Here is a 24,848-nt window from a genome sequence, read left to right on the forward strand (position 1 = left end):
TTAAATGGTGAAACACCTTGATCAGTTTCCTCATTTTCTCCCCAAATTTTCTACCAATGGTGAAGTTCGTTCACAAACTAACCATGAAAAATAAGCAATTTTGTACGGTACGGCATATGTTTGTTTAACCTTTTTGAGTCACAATTGGACACTGGCTGTAGAGACAGTGGTAGTAGTCCAGTTATAGTTTATTGAAGGTGAGCATTAACCCCAACTGCAGTACATAGCGGTAATAGTTTACAACTTTTTTCGTTTCTTCATTCTCTCGAAATGACACATTGTTAGTAAAACAATTAAGTTTCTGGATCCTGTTCAACCTTGGAAGCAAAGCACTTCTCTGCTTGTCAAACTGTCTCTGTTGCCATTAAATATTACTAAAATGTAAATGAAAGTATTGAATTTTACGTGCTTCCTTCAACAATCTCTTGCATGATATTGCGCGAGTTTCATTCTTGATGATGTCAGAGCGTTAAGAGATCGCTTTTGGCTATTATATAGATATTTCTGAAGTGAAAACTTCTTAAGCCATGTTGGGCATTTTTGAAGATGGGAAAAACAATAATGTTTGTTATTGGTGATAATATCACCAATATCAGAAACATTATTGTTTCAATGTTTCTCGAACACACATATTATGTGTGTTCGTCGCTGCCACGCTGAAAATGGACTGCTAATTCTAATAAGCGCAATACGAGAATTTTTGCATGAAAATTTATTTATTCATTCATTCTTCAGACTCTTCTGAATTACTTCAATTTAAAATTGGGAAGATATTTAATGATTTGTCAGGGGGCTTTCAACATTATGTTTGCAAATGATAAAAATCTACCATTTCTGAATTTTAAAATAGAAAATTTGATTTAACGATGTTCAATGATTTGAATCTTAACACAACGAGACAAAAAACTATACTTGATGCAGTCTTTGTAAGATATTTAAATAAATTCGAAGAAAAATTGCTTATTTCCTATTTTAGTTAAAAAAAACCTGTAGTATCAATTTCGGAACTAAGTGATAATAATGATGATAATGATTGAAGAGTTGTTAAAATTGTGGATAAAAATTTATAAGTCTTATTGGTATTCATTTCTAAGAATACCAACTCCTTGAATTTCATATTACATGTGTCTGTAAATATACGTTTTAAGCAAAAGCTTGCAATGTTTGTATGTAAAGTAATATGCATTATTTTTGATGTATATTAGCGCATTAAATAAAAATTTTAATATAATTTTTTGTAGTAGTAGTTTATAATAACGAATAAACATACACCTCAATTAAAAGTATTTTCTGCATAATAAAATATTTGTTTACGATTCAAAAAATACACACGTAATTGTTCAAATTTTTACGTCAGTCAGCACTCGCGGAGTACCGTTTTTTACAAGGGGAGGAGGAGCTAATTACCATCCTCGGTGTCCCCCGTGCTAGAAACGCCGCCATAGAGCAATATTATATTTTGTTTCATACACGAGTGTATTTTTATTTTATACTTTTTTTACAAAACGGTCAAATGGCTGAATTTTTAAATGAAAAGACAATATTTAACAAATCAAAATATAATTTTTTCCCCACTTCCTGAACTTTTTTTTGGGGGGGGGCGCCGGCATCTCATTGAAGGGGGGCGCCAAAATGAGAATGAAATTGCCCCCCCCTGAGAGAAATCCTGGATCCGCCCCTGACGTGAGTCAACTGTTTGGGAAAAACATGACTGACTTGTGTGTGATTTGAATGAAATTATATATGGAAGGTGACGTGATTGAAGCCAAAGACTGGAATTCAAAAATTTTTTGAAAGCAGCCATAAAATACTATCATGACAAATTAAGCGAGAAAATTTATGTTGTTTTCTATCACAATCCCACGCACTGTTAAACTTTCGCATGTTTTCAAATGTTTTAGCCACACTCAGCATGTCATTTTAGGTGACCCACATGTATACTATATATTGGTTGTAACTTTTTATACCTGATGTATTTCATTGTAATGCTCTTTGTACTTCAAGTTATTGTAATTACATATTTTTTCTATTATCGCATGTCGAATACTTTTCTAATTATTCTTAAATGTATATAAATTTGAAGAAATTACTCACTGATGAAATGTAAAAGTTGACCGTTCATGGGAAAAAGTGTGAATTTTTATTTATCATCTATCTTTGTTAAAAAGTTGAATATTTTTTAATGAATTACTGCTGATCTAGAAAAAAAATATATTAAATAAGAATCAAATGTAATTTCATTGTATATACTCTTAGAAGCAATTTTTTGCATTTCTAAACTTATTTTTTTAATTATAATTTTTGAAAATTCTTTAGTTTCTGTTTTATGTGTTTGAATTTTTATAGTTTTTCAGCTATGTTTCGAAAACTACTTGAAGTTGCTGCGTGTATTAATTTTTTGCTTTTTGTTTTACTATTTGCTATTTTATTCTGTTAATAGAAAAATAATAACTGTTTTGAAGTCCAGATGATTGCCATTTGTACTTTAAATTCTTGTTGTAAGGATATAATATAGTTTTTTATTTAATACTAATCTATTGTTTTTATTACTCATTTCTTTAAAACATTGAATTTGTAATATTTTATACTCTGATTTCCTAAACCGCATCTCATATAATACCATGTCTCACAGCAAAACATTTATCATTATACATTAAGTATTTAAATTGATTTACTTCAAGAAGCAAACTGGAAAACTTTTTACCTTTAACAAAAAACTAATTTTCTGATTCAAATTATGTCACTCAAAATCAGTCATTTTCTCTAGTTAAGACTGCTTGAAATTTATTAACATGTCAGTATTTTTTGTGTTTCCTTTTGAGAAATAAAAGGAGTTTTGTATTAAGATTCGATCCTTTTTCATTTCTTTGTTACATTGTAATGAAATAAATTGTTTTTTGCAACATCTAGTATATCAACTTGATGGTTATGTGCCTGTGTACCTGCTTCCGTAGGTAGGAAAGCACCCCCATGTGTTTTAGCGTTATGGCCTTCTATTCCATGGGGTTTCGAGGAGGGACAGTGGGAGTGGGAATCATTCTCATCTTCATCATCTTCTTCTTTTGGAGAATTCCAGACTTCTGCAATTAATTCCTCATCATTGAGCAACTGGAAGCCTGCATCTTCCATGTCACAATTCAACCAATCTGTGATTTCTCTATCACCACAATTTTCAAAGCCTTTCATTGTGCTGAAAACACTTGAAAACTCAGTAATAATATCTTTCGCAATGTCCGTAGCATTTTCATCATCACCCCTTGAAAAATTTGGCAAAAGTTTTCTCCAACTTCATCTTAGTGTCGATTGCAGCAAAGATTCCCATGCGTCACTGATTATATAAATGCAGTCTTTGATGTTGATAGTTTTCCAAAACTCAACTATTGAAACTGTACCAGATTCAGAATCTCCTTCAAAAAGTAATTTTCTGATCAACTGCTTTCGGTAACGTCGTTTTAAAAATTCTAAGACTCCCTGATCCAAAGGCTGCAGCAGAGACGTATTCGGGGGACAAAAATAAACACAGGATGTTACCAGATTTTAGAGAGTTATGTTCCGGATGAGTTGGACAGTTGTCGAATAACAAAAGCGCTCCATTCAAATGTTTTTTTCTTGCCAAGATTTTACTGCAGGCACAAAAATATCAAAAAACCAGTTGGAAAACAAATTGGAATAAATCCAAGCATTTTTTTGATTTAAATAGTGTACAGGAAGAGCAGATTTGTTTACATTCATAAGACATCTTGGATTCTTACTTTTCCCAACAACAGCTAGTTCAAGCTTGTGGGAACCTGATGCGTTGGAGCAGGCTAATACAGTGACCCTATCTTTCATTCGTTTCCTTCCGGGAGCAGAAGTTTCATTTATCACAGCTAAAGTTTTTTCAGGAAGGGCCTTCCAATATAGTCCGGTTTCATCGCAGTTGTAAATTTGATCTGGGGATAAATTCTCATCTCTCATCAATTCTTCAATTTTTGCGACAAATGAATCAACTGCTGCGACATTTCCAGACAATTTCCCCCCCTCAATATTGAGTTGCCTTATACCATGGCGAATTTTGAATTTTTCTAGTCAGCCACTACCGGCTTTGAAGTCATCAGAACCACCAAGCTTCGAGTTGAGAATCAAAGCTTTTTCTTGAATCACTGGTCCAGATAGGGGTATTCCTTTACATCTTTTCTGCACAAACGATTTGTACAAAGTCGCATCTAAATCTGTATGATTGGCTAATTTCATTGTTTTTCGGAATTTTGGCACCTTTCATGATATCAAACTCAGCAAAACACTTTTTAATTTTTTCCGAGTTTCTTTTCATTTCATTCACGGTTGACATGCCAAAGTGAAACTCTTTTGCAAGTTTTGTAACAGCTTCACCAGATTCTAGTATCATTAGAATGTCATATTTTTCCTGTATGGTTAATACGATTCTTTTTCTCTTAATGGAAGCCATCATAAAGAAGAAAATATGAGTTTCAAAAATAAAAAAGACAATGCGTTAGTTCTATCAGATCCCCCGGCAGGTCAAAACTATCCAACTTCACTGATAGCACTCAAGAAAATTCTGATTGAAAATGTAGGAGCAGAAAAAGAGAACCAACAGACTAGCACGAAATTTCTAATTCTGGCCAACTGCCTAACGTGACAGAGAACAGCAAACAGGTTTTCCTTCCTTTCCCCTTTTCTGGAATAGAATTGTCCACAAAAGATAAGACCTCCCCCTTTTCAAATTCTGCTGCGAAGAAAACTTCTCTGTTCTTGAGATGAGAAAAGAGGTGATTCTTTGCACTTGCTTACAAACAGATGGTGCAATAACATTTGATAGTTCTGGGCCTCGGCAGTATGATCTTCCAAATTTCGAAATGGCATGTGTTTTTGTTTAGAACAGAAATGCTGAAAAGTGGGGGAGAGTACACTCATACCAAGAATTGAGCTTGTGAGAAGGAATTCCAAACTATTTATCTGCACTCGTAGTTTGGAAAGGACGGCTGGCATATAAAGGAAATGTGAGGAGAAAAAATTTAAAAATGGATGTTCGTTAAGAGAAAATTTTAGATGATAATAGAAAATGGAAAAAAAAAAGTCAATTAAAACAGACTTTGGTTAACGGAGAGTTTCGTTGAATAGAGGTTTGGATAACAGTGGTTCTACTGTAATTAATTTCACTTACAGTCAGAACGGGATAAATGCATATCAGTTTATCAAAATAAATAGAAAAATTTATCTTGATTTATATATATTGTTGTAGATCAATAAAATAAATGAATAAAATCTACAATAAGGGGTCTTAATCTTTGTTAAATAGTTTTCATTTATGGGTCATTCTTCAAAAAGAGTAACTTTTCAGTCGCACCTTTTACAGTAAAAACTTTAAGGAACAATTTATTTCGCAATGTTTTTTAATTTCATCAAAAATATATGAGGGTCGATCCAGAAATAAGGTTCACATAAATTTTACAACTAGACAAAATTTTTTATTCTCATAGAAATTTAAATTGTTGGAAAGATGAAACTTTCCTTTCTTTTTCTACATAATCCCCATCTTTTTCTACACATTTTTGTAAATGGTGCTCCAATTTCTATATCCCAATATCATAGAACTCTGCCACCAAACCATTGAGGAACCTTAAACCTCTTCTTTGACTTCTTCACTACGGAAGAGTTGGCCACTCAAGTGTTCCTTTAACTTGGGGAACAAGTGATAATCATTAGGCGTGAGGTCCGGACTATAAGGTGGGTGGGTCAAGACAGTCCACTCTAAGTCTGTCAAAATTCCTGGGTTTTGTGTATTGTCGAGAAGCAACGTTATGCTGGCTGTCAGTCGTCCTCGCCTGCGGTTCTGGATAGCTCCCCTGAATTTTCTTAGTGTTGCACAATATCTGAGTTGATTGTTGGGGAAGTTAAAGGAACACTTGAGTGGCCAACACTTCTGTAGTGACGATGAAGTCAAAGAAGAGGTTAAACGTTTCCTCAATGGTTTGGCGGCGGAGTTCTATGATATTGGGATGTAGAAATTAGAGCACTGTCTACAAAAATGTGTAGAAAAAGATGGATATTATGTAGAAAAAAAGAGGAAAGTTTCATCTTTCAAACGATCTTTACGGGAATAAATTTTTTTGTTTTTTTGTAAAATTGATGGGTACCTTATTTCTGGATCGACGCTGGTATCTACTTAAACCTGCCAACAGTTTTTTAGTTATAATTTTTATTGTAATATATTTTTGATTTACAACATGTGAATTCTTACCTCCGTGGCATTTCACACTCTTGGTGTGACTGTTTGTGTTGCTTAATAACTTGTTTAATTAAAAGTATAATGAGCAAGAACTTTCTCATAGGTATGCCACAAAAGAAAGTTAGAATTTGATTGGACGAAGATTAAGCCACAAAGCTCATTGTTTGCATTCTTATTGGTTCTTTATTGGTTTATAATTTTCTCATTGCTGTTTAGTTAATCCGCTATTTTTACTCTTTAAGCTGCCTGCTTATTTATCTCTTGGCTTTTGTTGGATGTCTTTTCGCTCATTTATTTTGCATTGAAAAGGGCATTCTTTGTAACACTGAAACACGTGTTTGCCATATTATGCAACTTGTGCTATTTGACTTTATTTCTTATTTCACTTTTTAATTACTTTTTAGGTTCAAGTTTTTACTCAAATAGAATATGATCTTTGCTCTGACTCTGAAGAATTCAGGTATTTCTTCTTTATAGTTCGTTGAGAAACATAAAAAAATCTGCTGATACTGCATTATTGAAGTGTCCAGATAATTCTTTTATAAGTATCAGACATGCTACTTTCCTGTAGAAAAGCAACATTCTACATTTTGGGCCTAAGTACTTTCATTTCTGTAAATGAAGTGATGTACATTATTTGATTTGTATTTGAACAATCACTGTTAAGTAATTTCTAGTTACCTTTTACACTTGAAGTTGTGTTTTTTCTTAGATAAACTAGGGAAGAGTGAAAAAAAAATCAAAATTTGATAACACTACGTGATAATAGGGAAAAAAGGACTTTGTGGAGATATTTTGACCTGTAAAAGGATTTTAACAGGAAACACTTTCTTAGGGGTTTGCTTGTGCTTTGAAGTTGAGCAATATTGTATAATAACTGGAAAATATTATAATGATTTCATCAAAAGTAAAAATTTGAAAACTTTGTTGTAATAGCATGTAAGAGGGGACCTTATGTGTAGTTTACACACATACTAATTTTAATGATCATCAATTATTTTGAAAGGCCACACATGCGTTAAATTGACCAAAATCGCATCAAAATGAAATATAATCATAATGCTCTTTACTTTGAGATGCAGTACAGAAATAATTACTCTGGAAAAAATAGATTTCATAAAAATTAATCCTTATATACATGTAGGAAAATGAATTAATAAAAACATTTCTTACATTAAATGTAGCTTGCAGAAGCCTACAGAACTTATACCTCAAAACAGAAAATGCTGCTAAATATATACTCCTGGTTTTTGAGCCTTCAAACTGTTACCACATTGAACAAAACATAGTTTGGAAAGTGAGTCTGACTATTTTCTTGACTACTGACAATGTTTTGCCATAGTATTACATTGTGGTGGAAGACTTCCGGATTCTTATCTGACTCTTTATAAATCCATCCCTCTTGATTAAATCACAAACTGTAGCTGAAGCATCTTGGTCTAATTTTGAGTGTCTTCTCACTGATTTAGTATGACATGGGAAGTTTTAGTGTCTAACCAGTGTTTCAAACCTTAGAGAAACTATTTGAGGAGCATCTGTGGTAATTTTGAGGAGCATTTTAAAACATTGCGGAGCAGCTCGGTATTTTGTATAAAAATAAATATTAAAAAATTAAACTTCTTATCTAAAATTGTTTTTGAGCTTTGATAATCATTTTAAGTACTAGAATAAAAATACTTATTTTTAAATTAATAAAACCGGTTTAAACACTCATGCTTTGAGTATAAGCATTTTTAATTTGTCATATTTACATGCCTGTTATAATAAAACAGCAAAATTTAATAAAAATAAATTTAATTCTATTTGAATCTTTGGTAAGCCAGGTCAGAATTAAAACCAAACGGGAAATGTGGAGCAAAATAACTTGTTTGCGCAGTTGCAGAGTTTCCCCTATTTTTGCGGAACAGTTGGCAACCCTGTATCTAACAATTCAACATAGATATGCCATCAAGTACCATATCTTTTAAAGCTTTATCTTAAACTCCCTTAGTAAGTGGTAGCTCTGATTTTCCTAGTTTTATCACTTGAACACTTCATGGTTATCTCTCAGCTTTGAAACTGAAATCTAGAAATATGAATTTTTGCTGCCCAATTGAAATCCACTACCTTGCCGTTGTAATTCAATGCAAAACAAGTTATCTGATGATATTTCAATTGTCTGCAATTACTTCTGTAATAGTTTTTGGATTTCCAAAGTAACCATTGTGCAGAATCCCAATATTGATACCCAATTCAGCAGAGAAATAAAAATATTTCTTTATTGTTTCAATAAGTTTCATTGAACCATCCTAGAAAAAGCAGTGGTTTCTTATGTATTAGTATATAAGATGGAACATGAAACATTATTACACTCAAGGAGGTTAACAGCAAATCAAATTTTGCGGCTATGTATGGCAACTGCTTATCCCTCATAGAATTTATACCAAATTAATAGAATATATCATATTATATTCACCAATGTTGTTTACTATTAAAATTCACCACTCCTGCTAGGATGATTCCATACACCACTTTGATACTGTAACGAAATCATGTTATTTCTTCAAAGTTAATACCCTAACTGGAGGATAAAGTTTTCTTTTACTATGTAAAAAATGATTTCATTACTTATTTTTTCCATATGTATGTAAGGATTATATACTAATAAGAATTAATAAGAAAGTTTGTTCTTACAAATAATAACTTCTAATGCTTTTTCTCTTAGTATGGAGTATTACTATTTTTTTCTCTCATTTTGATGTGATTATGGTCAATTTAAAGGCATGTTAGGAAATTTAAACTGTACTTTATTATTTAAATGATAGTATGATGCATGCAACCTACACAAAATGTTGACTCTTACAGGATATTATATCATTTATAAAAATTTTACTTTGACGAAATTTTTGTAACTTTTTAAAATTTCTATTCAATAGTGGTCACCTTCAAGGTGCAAGTGAACTCTCAAGATATTTTTTGCTGTTAAAATCCTTTTACATCATAAAATATCTCTACAAAAACAACTTTTCCACATTAGTCCCTAGCTTTTATCGATTTTCGATCTTTTTTACTCCACCCTTCTGTAGCATGTCTGAAATATTGTACCTTTATTTCTTTAAGAACCTAATTTTCCCCTTTTTAACACCATACCATGCTTTTTAGTTCATTATTAATAATTCCAACTAACATTTGAATTCAATTTTATAATATTACATTTTAAAAACATAACATGTAATGAATTACAAATTCAGTGGGTCACCTTTTCTCTTTCATCCCCACACCTTGTCTCCCCCATCTTACAATTCCTCGTGTGCTGTGCAAGCCTCCTTTATAAATTACAAAATATATAGTGATTGTGCAAAAATCGACTATCCTGGCTAAAGTTCATCCTCAATCATTCATGATGGTACTCATAAGAAGGTCACTCTTCACATAAATTTACGTCAAAGTCTAATTGAGTGTGCATCGCAATTGTTGATATGTGACATACTTGAAACGATTGATAAAATGTTGAATTATTTATTATTGTAGTCTCCTTCAAAAGAAATAAATTGATAAACATTGTGTATAAATTCTAAATTATCCGACAAAATAATTTTCACAACTCTAATCATTCATTCAATGCCCTATACAACCTGTCATCTAATTATTTCAGTACAGGTAGAAGCTTAATCACCCCTGACTATCTGTAATAATCAACTACTTAATGCAGCATGCAGACATCATGAACATGAAAAATATGATGTGATTGTGATTTCAATCAATTTCCCTCAAATCTACATCTAATTAGATGGAATAAGATTATTAACATAATTTAAAAAACAGAATGCATAATATTCCTTCTCATCTCAGAATCTTTGTCCTTATCAATATTTTGAGGTCACTATGCTTTGAATCTTCCTTTTCATAGCCTTCTTTTTGCATAATTCAAAAAGTCACTTGACAGCATAAAAATAAGGCATCAGTTCTCTGTATTTTATTTAGATTTTTCAAAGTTGAGAAGTTTGTTTTGGAAATATCTTTATCTATTTCAGAAATACTGTTTTTCAAACTCCGTCATAATCATCCAAATTTTCAGTAAGGCATTTAATGTTGGTAATCCTGCTCCATTCAATTAATAAAATGTTGTACCATTACCCTAGGAACTTGATTTGATTGATTTTGTTTTCATATTTTTTTTTCTTTTAAATCATCAAAATTATTTATCTTTAATCAAGAGAAGAACTTTTCAATATAAATCTGCATTTCAGAAGTAAAATGAATGCAAATTTTTTAAAAACTTCTTCCTGAGGGAGTCTATATGTTCGATAAATTTTCTTTTATGACAGAATTAAAACTGCATAATCGTTTCCAGTTTTGATGTCTCTGTATGCCAAAATTTAAAGTTAGATTCTCTTTTGAAGAACAGTGACTATTGTTTGGCTGGTCAGCAGTCAATAATATTTATAGTATTTGGAATTCTCCAACTAGCTGCAAAAAGGGGGGGGGGGAGGGCCGAGTGAAAAACCTTAACTTATGCTACAACAATTAGGAGAAAAAAAAATTATCTGTTTTTATTGTAAAATACTTTAGGGGCAATAGTGGCCCCTCTAGTCTTTCTAGGTATAAGGTTCAATGTTTACAGTACTATGATAGGAAAGATTAAATTATTAAATAAGTTCTCAAATAGTGTCATATAATGAAAACTCAAAGATTCATTGAGCTCCATTAGGTATTATTTGATTTGTGGAACAACAAACTATGAGAGAGGTTACACAGACCCTTCCATCTTTCCAGTGTTAACACAATACCTACCACTAATGTTTACAGCAGAAGTTTTATCTTTGTGCTTTACGTGTATGTCTTATGTATATGTTTTAGGTATTTATGTTTGTTTTTGCTTTTGTGCAGTCATTTAAGGTAACTTTGATCCACTATTTCTCTGTTTTTAACTGCACCATTAATGTTAAGATGATGTTATTATTTCTTTCGGCATAAAATTGAAGAAAAACTCCTAAAGTGTAGTATAGTTCTCCAAACTTAGTAATAGCTATTTAATTAATTTAAAATGTATTAGTTACTCTTGCTATTTATAATGATATTGAGCAGTTTGAGAAATGCAACGTAAAGTAAATTATTTTCACAAAAGTAGAATAACTTCGAGCCAGAAGAATGAAAGTTTCTAAATGTTTAAAATCTCTCCACTTTTATTTCGTAACATCTGTAATTTATTATGTTTTACAGAATACTACGATGTATAATGAGAGTTTTTAACAACTTGAAATGAGCATTCAAGAGTAGCGTGCAAACAGTAATTTCAAATTAGTGGATTATTCAATGGGCTGTGTAATGTTCCCATTTTATTTTGTAAAATAAGAAACTGATAAATTTCCAGCATTAAAATTTACCAGCAATACGTCTTCTACAGTTCGTTTTCAAATTAAATATACTAAGAAAATAAGTAAGACCAGATTATTACATATAGTTCAATATTACCTTAAGCGGCTGTTGTTACAAAATTTTTTAATAAGTTGTTGAGGGGTAAATTTTATCAGGAAATCACAACTAAAAGGAAACCATCTACTGTTAACAGTGATCGTTATTTCAATTTGCTTCATTTCTTATTCACTTCCTTGAACTGCTTACTATTACAATAGTAAATTGAAAACATTTAGTCGCATATTTGTATTCTGTAGAAATTATTGATTTTCAAGATTTTTTTCAAAATTGTAATAGTAATATTTCTTCTTCTGAAGGTATTTTGCTTCATTTTCCCATTCAATATTACTTTTTACACCCATTCTCCCTCTGTGTGTTTTTATATGTAACAACTACTACCTTTTTTTAAATTATAAATCATTTATCACTACTTATTGCATTCTATGTACACTAATTTAATATATCTACGGAAAAGAAAATGACTAATTTGATCTCTAGTTAATATAAAGTAGTTATTTCCTTACATTTAAGAAACCTGAAGGCCTAAACTTAAAGTATATCTTCAGATCAATTTTTTTTTTCTTTTAAATTGCAAACTATATGCAATAAACATGTATTAAACTTTTATATCACTTTTACTCTATTAATATTTCAATATTTTCTCTTAACACATAACTTCTTTTCTGGTATGTGTCCGGCTACAAAAGTGATGGTGGTGGTCTCAGAAAGACTCGCAGGTATTGTATTCTGAACTAATGTATTATAGCCGCCAGTAACTGCATGCTTAATCAATTTAATTTTCTTTTGCCTGAGCAAAAGCATGCTGCACGTTACTACTACACTGATTTAAATATAAACAAAATGTTCTTTATTTTATTATTATGTTTTTTTTGGGGGGGGATACTAATTTTGAGATTTTCCATAGAAGTTTCATTGAAACTTGAAGTCAATTATATGAAATTCTTTCAATGTGCAATAAAAAACTCAACTGTTAATTCCTAAATGAGTTTATTCAAATCTTTGAAGTGAATGAAGATTTTTTTTTCATGTAACTTGTAGTTATTCAGTTTTAAAAACAGTTGGAACTAGTCCTACCCTTATACTCCAATCCTAATTTGTAATCTGTAGAGAGGGAGTGTGCTCTAAAACTTTCTTTTCCTTTTAGAGCACTACAGCCTGTTGCAGGCCAAAGCTGTCCTAAGAATTTTTTTTCATTTGGTTAAGTAGTTCTTTCATCCACCGCAATTTTCTACCAGTTTCTCTTATGAATGATCTTTAAGTCTTTTTATTCTGAGTCAAGCTTTCTAATTTGTGGTCTTCCTTGTTTTTACTCTCCACTGGGTTACTAAATGTGAGCATTTTTACTGGGTTAGTGTTCTTAGTTTAAAAAAAAAGGCAAAATGATCAAATTATGTTGAATTTTAGGACACTTATGATGTTAGGTTCTATGTGGTTTTGGAGAAATTACAAAATTAAACAGAGATCTTTGGCCAAGAATCTCATGAACAGCACCAAATATTTGTGTGAAGATATTCAGTTCTAAAGTCAATTATTTGTTTTCATCTAATTTGATAATGCCATAAAGCACATTAGTATCTTACAGATATTAAGTTTTACTATTAACTTAATAAATCAAAAATTTAGCTGTTTTTAAGGCTATGAAAGAATTTATATGTTATCGAGAGTATCTATTTTTCACAACACAGTCAAATCTTTTATGGAAGTAAGGATGGTTACAAGATATTTGAATTTCATTACTCTTTCACAGCTGAAACTTTCGTATATGCAATAGGAAAAAAATACTGTAATCAGTCAATTAAGCTATTAGTCCCTTCAGCACTAGAAATGTACATGCTGTATGTCATGTTCTTGTTAGTTCTAATGCAAAAGATTCTGAATGTGTATAGAGTAAGGTTCCTTTTGCTCATGATATAAAAGTGTATATGGCAGCACATGATATTAAAAAAAATAAATAAAAAATACTAAAAGTTTGAGTGAAATTTCCAATTGAATTCTCCTTAAAATTATCTATATGATTTTGCATTTTTTGTAGTGTAACATTTTCTATGAGCGTGTAAAATTAAAAAGTTTCTAAAAGTGTCTGCAATTAGGACCACCACTCTGTATACATAAATGTGTGCGTGTTGTAGTACATTTGGGCTTGTTTCACAGTTCCTTCTTTTTAGATCGTTTGTGAATTTCGAACTACAGTCGTTCCCACTTAATCGGGTAATGGATAATCGAATACAATTATCAAATATAATTATAGGAATATAAATCTTATGGAAAAAAAAAAAAAATTTCCATTGCAATAATGTTCCATTTTCTCGCTTTAAGAAATATTTATGTCATTGATACCCCCCTTAATTGCATAAATCTTATCTAAAGTCCTCTGTAATCTTATCTAAGGCTGTAAAATTCATCAAGGGTTGGGTGTTAGGAGAGTTGGATAAATTGGGCCACATGCAGTGAGCGGGGATTAAAATGTTTCTTTGATTAGCTTTTTGGTCTTGTACGGTCCCGTTTCATCTATTGCCACAAGGGACTCGGCTCTTTTGTAAAAAACGTTGCTCCCAGGGCTATTTAGTTCTTGTTCTTGAAAGAGACATTTGTCAATGTCATTGTTGGACTTGATTTGACTTTTGACGAGTTTCTGTAGCTGGAAGATTGGGAGATTACGGAAAAGCTTTTTCCTGAATCGGCTGAATGTTGATTTTGTCTTCTGCTTTGGACTGATTGTGCGGTAAAATAAATGCAAAAGGAATGATGTAAGTTAATGCTTTAAGCTAAAAGTTTTGGAAGCAATCAAAAATAAGAAAAGACAGACAGATATTTTGAAAGAAATTAGGATTCCCCAAACTCAGGTTTTAAGAATAAGCCAAAGCGTAGATTAAACTGAGGAAGAGTTCTTTCAGAAAAGATGAAACTAAGTAAAACTAAATTTTTTATGTAGTCATTTATGCAGTATGCATCTGTAATATTTTTTATAATTTACATTAAAACATTAAATATTTTATTTTTGGTGAAATGCATGTCAATATTTAAGTAACGAAGAATCATTTTCCATTTATAGTAGTAATAATGAATATAATACCAGCAAAATGCTTCAAAAGATGGGTTTTTTGTATTCCCCATACAGGGGCGGCTCCAGGGCCGTGCAGTCTGTGTAGCCACATAGGGCCCAGCCCTGACTTGTATTAAAGTTTTACGATTCTTTTACGTCATTATAGAACAAGCTTGACCAGGTTCAAGGCTCTGTTAAAGGTGATGTCCAACAAAAATGCAAAACAAGGACGAACAGGGTCCGCCTAGACCTGACTGGCTCTCTTCATCCATGTACTAATACTACTCCGATGCATCCCCCCTCGCCCCCTAAGCCTAGTTTCTGGCTATACGCTGACATGGTCTATCGTTGGCCTTGGAGAATAATCCCAGATCTTGTTTTCGGGGGGGGGGGGGGAGTAATTAGGTTCTTGCCTTAAGATTTTACAGTTGGATGTCTTCTGAAACAAGGATTCTCAACCTCTGCTACATAGGATGGACAACGGTTTGCGAAAAAAGTGACCACACCGGGGAGATGTCACTGAAACACAAGTTGATTTTTTACTTTTTAAAAGTTCCTATGTTTTTTGAATTACAAGTTCATATTTCATTTCCTACAAATGTGAAATTTTATTTTTGTTTCTTAATTATATCTATTAACACGTTCTTGCCTACTATTGGCATTCATGTTATTGATGAAGTGAAAAAAGATTTTCTTTTCACTTGTAGTGAGAGGTATTTTTTCATCACACTTTTTCTTAAAACTCTTAATCATCTGAGAAAACTTTTGAAATGTTTTGTTGTTTTGTTTATTCTCTTATTTCATTAAATATTTTAATATGATTAGGAATAATATAATTGTTTAGAATTTGGAAAATTCAAATTTTGTGCTAGGTGATTTAGGATTGCTCTTTTTCTTTTGAAATATTGAATTTTATTAAACTTTTATTCTGCACCAAATTTATGATTTATGTTATAGTTATGCTTAACGATATAAATTTTATTATCTCTATATGTATTTTTTAATTGAATAGGTAATACAAGAATAAAATCAGGTCAAAATATCCAAGAATTGGGGGTTTTTCTTTTTTAAAAATTCTTCATTTATATCGCTAATGCTCACAAAATCACTCTTAGGTCTCCATTACTGTTTTATAGTCTTATTTGTTTTATAAGTACTTAGTTTATAAATATTTTTGTAAACTTATTCAAAATCCTATAGCTATAGCTTCCCCTTTCTAGTTTAAAAACTAGATCAATATGCTCTTGTACTTACTTGCTTTTATTTTTCTTTAATGCTTTCATTAATCTATACATATGTGGTAATCTATACACGCATGCCAAAAAGCATGTAAAATCAATGTTGCTCTTTTGAGAAATGCAGTTAAAGGATTGTGATTTTTATGAAGCATTGCTGTTTAATTTTGCTTTATATGCTAATTTAAAGCCAATTGTTTTTATGTGTTTTCATTGTCTAGTAATTTGTTTCTCATTCAATGCCAATATAATTCTGCAAATCTTCATTTTTAAAAATTCAAAGCTATTATAAGGAAGAAAAAAGAATTATTTATACTGTGTTTAATGTACAGGTAACGATGTCTATATTAGTGAGCTCTTACTTGATTTATCCATAAGCAACATCAAAATATGATATTCATATCCACAAAGTGTTTAACATATTGTAGCCAGTGTTTTCCCATGTTAAAACTACTGTTTGAGTATTAATGTCCAAGAAAAGTGGAACTATTAAATTAATGTGAAATAATGGCTTCTGAAGAAAAAAGGGTTTGTTCATTGAGAAAAACGTAGGTATATAGCTAATACTGATTCAGTAAAGGATCAAATATTTGTTTTTTCTTTGACCAAATGCCAAATATTTACCAATCTCTAGTACAGAGCCCTAATATTTGGTTGGCAACAATAAAAATATCTTAGCTTCTATTGTAGTTGGAAAAGGAAAGCCTACATACCCACCACTTTTAACTTTTTCCGGGCTGGTGGGTCCAAATCTGTCTCACCTACTTATAAAATTTTTCCTTGGTTACCAATCACCATCAACAGTAATCCAAGCATTAAAAATAACAGGTTTATAGTTTTTATTTCATTCAATAGATGTCGCTACTATACCTGAGATTTAGTTTATTTGAAAAAAATATTTTAAAAATGCTCCCAAAAGTACTATAAATATATCGTAACATATTTTAACAGTTAAACTATTTTGTTTGAAGATTTTAGGTAAGTATGTTGTAATTTGATGATCAAAGGTATTTTACCTCCAAAAATATTTTTTGGATTTAGTATTTTATAGCATTAGTTTTGCATTTGAAACAGCCGGGTCAAAGGTTAGCCCTCCACACACTTGAGCATCTGCTTAACAGTTGGCAGCACCACAGATTTTTTTTCTCTCGTTATCTTTTACTTTTAGTTGCGCTTTTTGAAGTCTTTGTGATTCTAAAATGTTGAGGAAAAACTAACCGTCCAAGAAGCTTTAGCTGTAATTGCTGAACTGTCATCTGATTCTGATTCAGATGCTTGAGATATCAGTTCTGATGCTGATGAGGAGGGGTTTATTGAACCTCCAGAAAGAATAATTGGTGATAAAAAAATTTTGGTGATATAAAATAGTGTGAGTGAGAATGGGATTGAGGTTGAAAAACCCTCGGAATCTTCTGTTCCTTGCTGGCGGAAACACGAAGTAGCTATTTCACTGCAAAAATTTAGAGAAAACTATAGACCTACAGGTGAGATTTTAGTTTGGACAATTTTTCTTCTGTAAATTTATTCCTCAGTATCTTAACTATACAATTTATAGAGCATATTGTATTTCAATCAAATTTATATGCAGCACAGAAAAACTGTCCTTTTCCCCCTCTTGAAAGGAATACGTTTTTGAGATTTCTTGCAATAAACTTACTTATGGATGTAAAACCGCTTCGCAGCTATCGATACTATTGGAGAAGTATCAGATTACTACATGATGAATGTATAGCACAAATAATGCCTGTCAACGGATTCATTGGGATTCTAGGAAACTTTCATTTGAATGATAATTGTTTGCCGCCAAAAAGAGCGACGTATATTTTGGATGTGCGAAACTTGTAATGTTCCCCTTTGTTTACAAAAGAATGAACCTACACGTTTTTCAAAATTTCATGAAAAGTATCTCTTTAACATTTGGCATTTTTAATTGTTTGTTAATTTTATAAGTAGGTGCCAATTTTTAAATTGTATTTAGTGTTACATGCAGATTTTCCTATTTTGAACCTTAAAATAAAAAAAAAATAAAAAATACAGAATTTATTTCCTTATTATTTCATTAATTTATATCTTTTTAAAGTAGAAAAATACATTACAAATAATGCACTAAGTACATACTGAATGTGTTTCTGAACAATATTTGAGAATGCATACTTTATAAATTCATTACAAACCTAACCCATTTTTCTGAATTGCAATAACGCGTAGTTAGACATGCGCTTGTTGCATGGTGCGACATACAGTGTCCCACTTCCCACTGTAAAAAATAAAAGTGCAGAATTTTTTTCAAGCCTGAAATACAAGTACATAAAGCCATCTGACTTATTCTAAGACATTTTTTTCAAATTAAAAAAAAATATTTTAAACATGCGTGCCGGAAAGGGTTAAGACTAATAGACTACAGCACAATCTCTTCCCCATTAGGAAATGAAATAGATTCCCTCATTCGAGGCATTAGGAATAGTCTTAGGTGATTTTTTTAAGGATTAGCAGTAGGGAAATATAAGTTTTTCACAAAAAGAGGAGCAAAGGAAGGGAAGGAAAATAGATAAAACTGCAAAAAGGAACATTTTGGATTCTCACACTTGATTGGAAAATAATTGGCAGTTTTTACTAAAGTTGATATGTATATGGGTACAAAAGTATGCCTGCAACATATACACAATATATTAGATACAAATATGGTATGAATGGCATAAGTAAACAAAGAAAGGCAACTTGTCTTTGGCAGGCCGCATACTGTTGGCAAATTACTCCATCTTCTCTGCAGGAGTACACAGTTATGGGTGTTGATGTACATGTGCCAAAGAATGTTTTTCAAGAATTAGTGCTTGAAATTTGGAAATTATTTTTAAAATAAATATAAAATGATTAAAATTTGTATGCAGATGATGTTTACGTATTTCACTCTATGAAATGGAAGTGAAACTAAACATTCAAATACTTCCCTATCATCTATAAAAAATAGCCCAATGAAACATTGATAAAAAATTTCTAATTTAATCGATTCACATACGTACACAATTTAATGCTTCAATACTTTTTCTTTTGTATCTACATTTACACTTCTCTTGATTTTCAGTTCACATTTGCGAAGGATGTCTAACCTAGATTCATCATGGGTAGTCAGCAATAATAATGGTCTTAATGCTCACAACCATCCTGCATGGCTTCATCTATATTTATCAGCATGCAAACTATTAGACATGGCTGTTGCACTACCGGCAAATGTTCTTCCACAATTTCAAATGTAAGTTTTCAATATTAACCCTGCTTGTCTTTCATTTTTGTAATAATGTGTTGTAAAAAAAATTTAAATAACATTCTAATTATGAATTTAAGTTCAGAAAGGTATAACTTTCATACTTGAATATGAGAATATTCTATTTTTTCTACCTCAGTTTTCATAAAGGGTTCCTTTTTCATGATTATAATTTTTGTCAACTTGTTACTGTTGTTCATTATTCAGTTTGGAAAATTTGCATACCCAAAATTTCTTTGTCCTTGTCATTTCCAAATTGTCAAAACTTTACTGATTTAATGTTAATGAAAATCCAAGAGTAAATTGCTCACATTATAAATTTAAGTATCAGTTAACATGCATTAATAATTTCGGATTTTTTTTTTTAAATTTTATTTTTGTTCCTTGAATGTTGTTTTATTAAAATTGAGTGGGGGCAGGTAGAAATTTTTTCTCTGAAAATTTATTTTTCCCTACATCCTTTTGTGTACACTTTTCACAAAGAAAATTTATGCCAAGTGGAAAATGCATCTTTTTGTTGCAATCGTAAACAGAAGTACAATGAATCATCAGCAAATTTTATTCAAAATGTGCGTTCCATTGTTTGTTATACATTTGTTTCATCTTTCGAGCAGTTTGTGAATGCCACACTAGTAAAAATCTTCCTTTTTGCTGCAAACTGTTCATCAAGCCATTTTTCTCGTGTCTTCGTGCAAACCAAAGTGCTACTCAGCAAGTGTGAGATCCATTGATGCAAACAAGTGGTAATTGGAAGTCTGGTGAATAAGCCGTATAGGGTAAAAATTCCTAGTTGAGATCTTCCAACAAATCACAAACCCATTTTGCCCTATGTGATGGAGCATTAAGCATGAAGAAAAATGACTGTCCAGTCTCTTTCGACATTCTAACCTCTTTCCAAACAGTGAATAGTTTAAATCAGTCTTTTTTTTTAATGTTTAGTATTATCCATTTCCCCCAGGGCTGTGGAGTCAGGGGAAAATGATGGACTCTGCAAGCACTGGCAGAGTTGTGAACTTTGAGGGAAAATGACAGATTCTAACTCTTGTAACTTTAAACCTCCGGCTCTGGACTCTGACTCTTTCACCACAAAATCAGTCCAACTCCGCAGCCCTGGTTTGCCTAGGTTTAAACATTTCATTAAGACAACCGCCCCCCCCCCCCCCCGTCCATCAACTACAGAACATCATCTTTCTGTCAAATTCACTGCATATGAGAAACTGAAACCATGTTCATCTTAAGCTTCCAAAAGTGATTGGTATGATTTGGCAAAAGTTTTCTGCAAATGAAGGCAAAGAAATTAATGCTGTCCACAAATGCTCTTTGATTGGCATGAACTTTGACATACTGAAGGCAACAACACAGCGCTATGCACGCACTTCCAATTTTTCACTTGTGCGCATCAGATACTTGTGGATGACACAACAAATAGCTTAGTGTTAATCCTTTATAGCGCAGACTGCATTGGTGCAGCATCTGTTTTCTGAAATCTGCATTTCGTACTTGTGCACCTGGTAGTTGATGGAATTGGAATGGACCGTGGCTACAGAGATGCAATGAAAGTGATGCATAAGCTTATATCATATCTACCTTAATAATGATAACCTTGGTAGTTGTAATATTCTTGGTTATGTTTTGTAAATATTATTGTCAGTGAAATTCAACTAGAATCTCTGAAAATATTCTAATGAAAAATTTTTAAGTAACTTCTTAAAATACTATCTTTGTACTTCTGAAAATCTGATTGTACAACCCAAATTGAAAATAATAGAATACTTCTAAAAAATTTTTTGGAAAAAAGTTTATTTTAACCAAATATAAGTGCAAATTAGGTATTTAAATGATTGTGCCACCTTTCTTGGACCTTAAAGTGTGTATTTCATTTCAAATATATAAAATTAAAAATAATCTTAGACAGAATAATCCAAAAGTTTATAGTGATGAAGTTGAACATTGAGTCAAAAAATTAGAACATTCAAATTAAAGGGGGGGGGGGGACTTTCAAAAGGAAACAATATCAGTACTAGAATGCATCATTTTTTGCTGGATTCAAAATGCTTTAATCCTTTCACACACGGATTCTACCACTTGTTTACATTAATCGTTTCAGACACGGTTTCCAAACCCTCTTCAATGCAGCAACGAGCTCAATTTTGTTGGCGGGCACCAGGTCTTGAACCGCTTTCTTTAGATTTGATGATGCCTCAAATTCTTGATCGTATTGAGATTGGTAGAGTTGCTTGACTAGTTCAATACTGAAATTCCTCTTTCTGTTTAAAATCTATGAGTCGATTTAGAGACACGACAAGGAGTAGAATCTTGCTGAAAGATAAAATGTGTCCCTATATATGTAACTGCTGTGCCTCAGATGAGGTATCATGTAGTATTATTGATAAACAGTGGAAGTTATGCATTGTTTTATTTTAAGATAATTTCCCAATTCCAGCAGCCCTTATGTACCCACAAACCAAAATGGATGTGTCAAATTGGAGAGAACGTTTTACACAAGATTTCTCATACGCTTTTCTTTTTAAACGTCAAACCCGAACACCTTTTTTTGTTCACAGATATTTCAAAAACAGATTCATCACTAAATAAAATACTTTTCCAACCTTGTTACCTCTGTATGAGCTTCTTTTTTTCACCAGGAGAGTCTAGCACGTTTCTGTTTCATGTTCATCTTTGGTCTTACTTTGTAGATCCGCAATTAAAACTGCAATTTATGCAACCGTCCTAGTGTATTTGGCATGGGGAAGATAACTACATTCTTTCCATTACTTATAAACGAAAAAAGTATTTTTGAATGAATATTTTGGATGATTTACTTTAATTTGGGAGTTCATCTCTACCAGGTGTTAAAATTGTTCTACCTCGTTTACTTCGGTTACTTTTAAGTTGGTCAATCCTTCTTTATTCCCGTAAAATCTTACATACCGATTGTAGAATATTCGTTTGAATTGAGTTGGATAGTTTTTTTTCTAACTTTAAGAAATGATACAATATGTAACTTCTTTTTTTCCTATTGATCATCTTGACGACCCATTTTGAGCAATAAAAGGCTTTTTAAAGAGCGTAAAATTATCCTGGCTCCCCCCAAACTCCATACTTGTGACAAACTGTCGATTAACAGGTATGCAAATATTTTTGCTATTTTTTAAAATTCACATTGAATGAATAGATTATTCAAATTTTTACGCTCTTTTAAAAGCCTTTTATTGCTCAAAATGGGTCGTCAAGGTGATCAATTTCAACAGTAACCAATGAGTAGGGTCCTGTCGCAACTCGTGATTGCGAAAAACATAATTTGAATTCAAAATTTCATAATTCAAATTAATTTTTCTTTTTTTACTTTGCATGCTTTCATTTTTCCGGACTCAGGGACACATTTTGTTCAAACAGTTCTGATAGTCTATTATTTTGAATTTGGATTGTATTTAAATGTTGAAATTTGTTTTTCTTTTCAGGTATCGATGGGCATTCATTGGTGACAGCCCACCATTGTCTACAGATTATGAAGAAGTAGTTAAAACACCTCATCCTGATTCACCAGAATTTGTGCCCCATATAATAAGATTAGCAAGTTTATTAAATAAAAAGGTTGTTATAAATAAGACTTTGAATTGTATTCCATGAATTTTTTCTTTTAATACTGTGTAACTAATGTTTTGGACTATAACCTGCAGTGGGTATAGCCTACATGTGACCAATTTTGGAACCTTATAAATAATTAGCATGTAATATGTTATGGCATAACCAATTTATTTTACATTAATATCCCATTATAAAAATGATTGATATCCAGGTACTCCTCACATTTTGACGTATAGGCTGAATGACTTCTCATACTTATGATCCAATCAAGTTTCAGCCTTCAATTTTGAGAGATCTCCATTTTTTACTCTTTGAGTGGATTAGAATCTTCTTCTAGAATGTCATTCAGTGGTACATGCTGACATGCATGTTTATTGTGGGCTCTGTGCTCTGTCAGCTTCATTCAGATGAGCTGTCACTGTGTAACCTTGTTAATTTTCATATTTAATACTATCCCAAAAAAAGTAGACATGTTGATGAAATGAAAAAGTGGTATCAGTTAGTGAGCTTTAAAATAAAAGTAAAATCTATAAGAGACTGAATCTGGTAAAAGGTTTTAAGAAATAACTTCTGATAGAACGCTGATACATTTAGTAATTTCAACGATTTTAAAGAAGGAAAAGTTATAATGAAGGAGTAGATGAAGTCATCAACAGAATTTAAAGCCATAATAAACTAGGTAGAGAAAATTTTTAATCATGAGGTGGAGAAATTATTGACAATTTGTAAAACATAATCAACAATGTAAAAATGCATAATTGTACAAAACATATTCAGGCATGTGTTGCAGGATCACAAGATACATGTAAAAAGAATCTAACAAGTTTTTATATGATGCCTTTACATCCATAAGTATACACATGATGCAACTTTTGCATTGAATGAAGCAACATGATGCACTTTTTGCATTGAATGAAAGATTCCTTGCAACTCTGAAATTGGTGCCTGAATTTTTATGCAGATTTGCATTTTTACGTTGTCTGTAATAATTTAAAACATGTCCATAATTATTTGTAAATTTTGTGTTTTGATAACACTGCTTTTATTATTTATACCACAAATTTATGATTTTTATTTCTGAAGTCTGTAATTACATCTTTTTTCCAGCTGTGGTAGCTTATATTTTCAAAGGAAAAACCCGTTTTCTTTTCTCTTTTGACAATTGCTACATTTGTGCTTCATTGTTAAATTTAGATTGAACTCTTTAACCTTTATTAAGTTCTGATTGAGGTACTTTAAAAATTGAAAAGAGATTTCTCTGGTTTTAGTTCATAAAAGTGAGTTAAAGATGCATTATGTTAATGAGAGCTTTATTGAATAGGAAATCATAAATGTTTACCAATTGATGATTAAAATTTTTCAGAGCTATAAAAATGCATTAAAGTAAAGATTAAATTGATAAATACTTTTATGTATATTTCTTTTAGATTCCTTCAGATGACCATCTTCCATTTGCTTCTGGACAATTATTGCTAAAAATGAAGAGCATCAAGTCAATTTTACAGCTACAGCCATTTTTTAATACTCTTTCGGACATATCAAACTGCAAACATACACCAGAAACGGAACAACTTGAGATTAAAAGGCTTGCTGAAGAAAACTCCTCTCTCATGTCAAAATCAAAATCTGCTCCAGATTTACATACTTTATCAAGTAAAACATTTCTACTGTATTCAAATTCATCTAAAAGCACTGCTGAGCAAATTGAACTTATATTAGAGTCGGACTTTTTAGAAGAATGTACGTGAAGTATGAAGTACATTTTTTTTATGTTTAATGGCAATGTATTTGTCTTACATTGTCTTATGAGCTTAATTTGTTAGTGAAAACATAGAACTATATTGTTGTTAATGTTAAGTCCTAATGTGCTACATTTTATGGTAATCATGAATTTATAAATGTGTCTAATTTATTATATTTGAAAGATTTTTCATACTCAGTATCAAAATAATATTTTGTATGCATAAGAGATTAGTTAAATTATTTAAAACTTGTAATTTTTTTTTTTTTTTTTGTGAACTCTGAAATTTCATGCGCATTATACATTTTATAAAGTGCAATTTTTATAGCAGT

General features: G+C 31.5%; 1 protein-coding gene across 1 annotated transcript in view; it reads left to right on the plus strand.

Annotated features, from left to right (window-relative positions):
• Positions 1–24,523, plus strand: part of LOC129231146 (protein dopey-1-like) — a 118,890-nt gene extending 94,367 nt beyond the window's left edge. Inside the window, exons 26-30 of the mRNA XM_054865394.1 lie at positions 6,634–6,689; positions 12,334–12,363; positions 19,008–19,175; positions 22,649–22,781; positions 24,203–24,523. Of these exons, the coding sequence (XP_054721369.1) occupies positions 6,634–6,689; positions 12,334–12,363; positions 19,008–19,175; positions 22,649–22,781; positions 24,203–24,523 (708 nt within the window). The remainder of the gene's footprint in view (positions 1–6,633; positions 6,690–12,333; positions 12,364–19,007; positions 19,176–22,648; positions 22,782–24,202) is intronic.
• Positions 24,524–24,848: the final 325 nt, after the last annotated feature.

This window comes from Uloborus diversus, chromosome 10 (genome assembly GCF_026930045.1).
Source record: "Uloborus diversus isolate 005 chromosome 10, Udiv.v.3.1, whole genome shotgun sequence".
NCBI classification, from domain to species: domain Eukaryota; kingdom Metazoa; phylum Arthropoda; class Arachnida; order Araneae; family Uloboridae; genus Uloborus; species Uloborus diversus.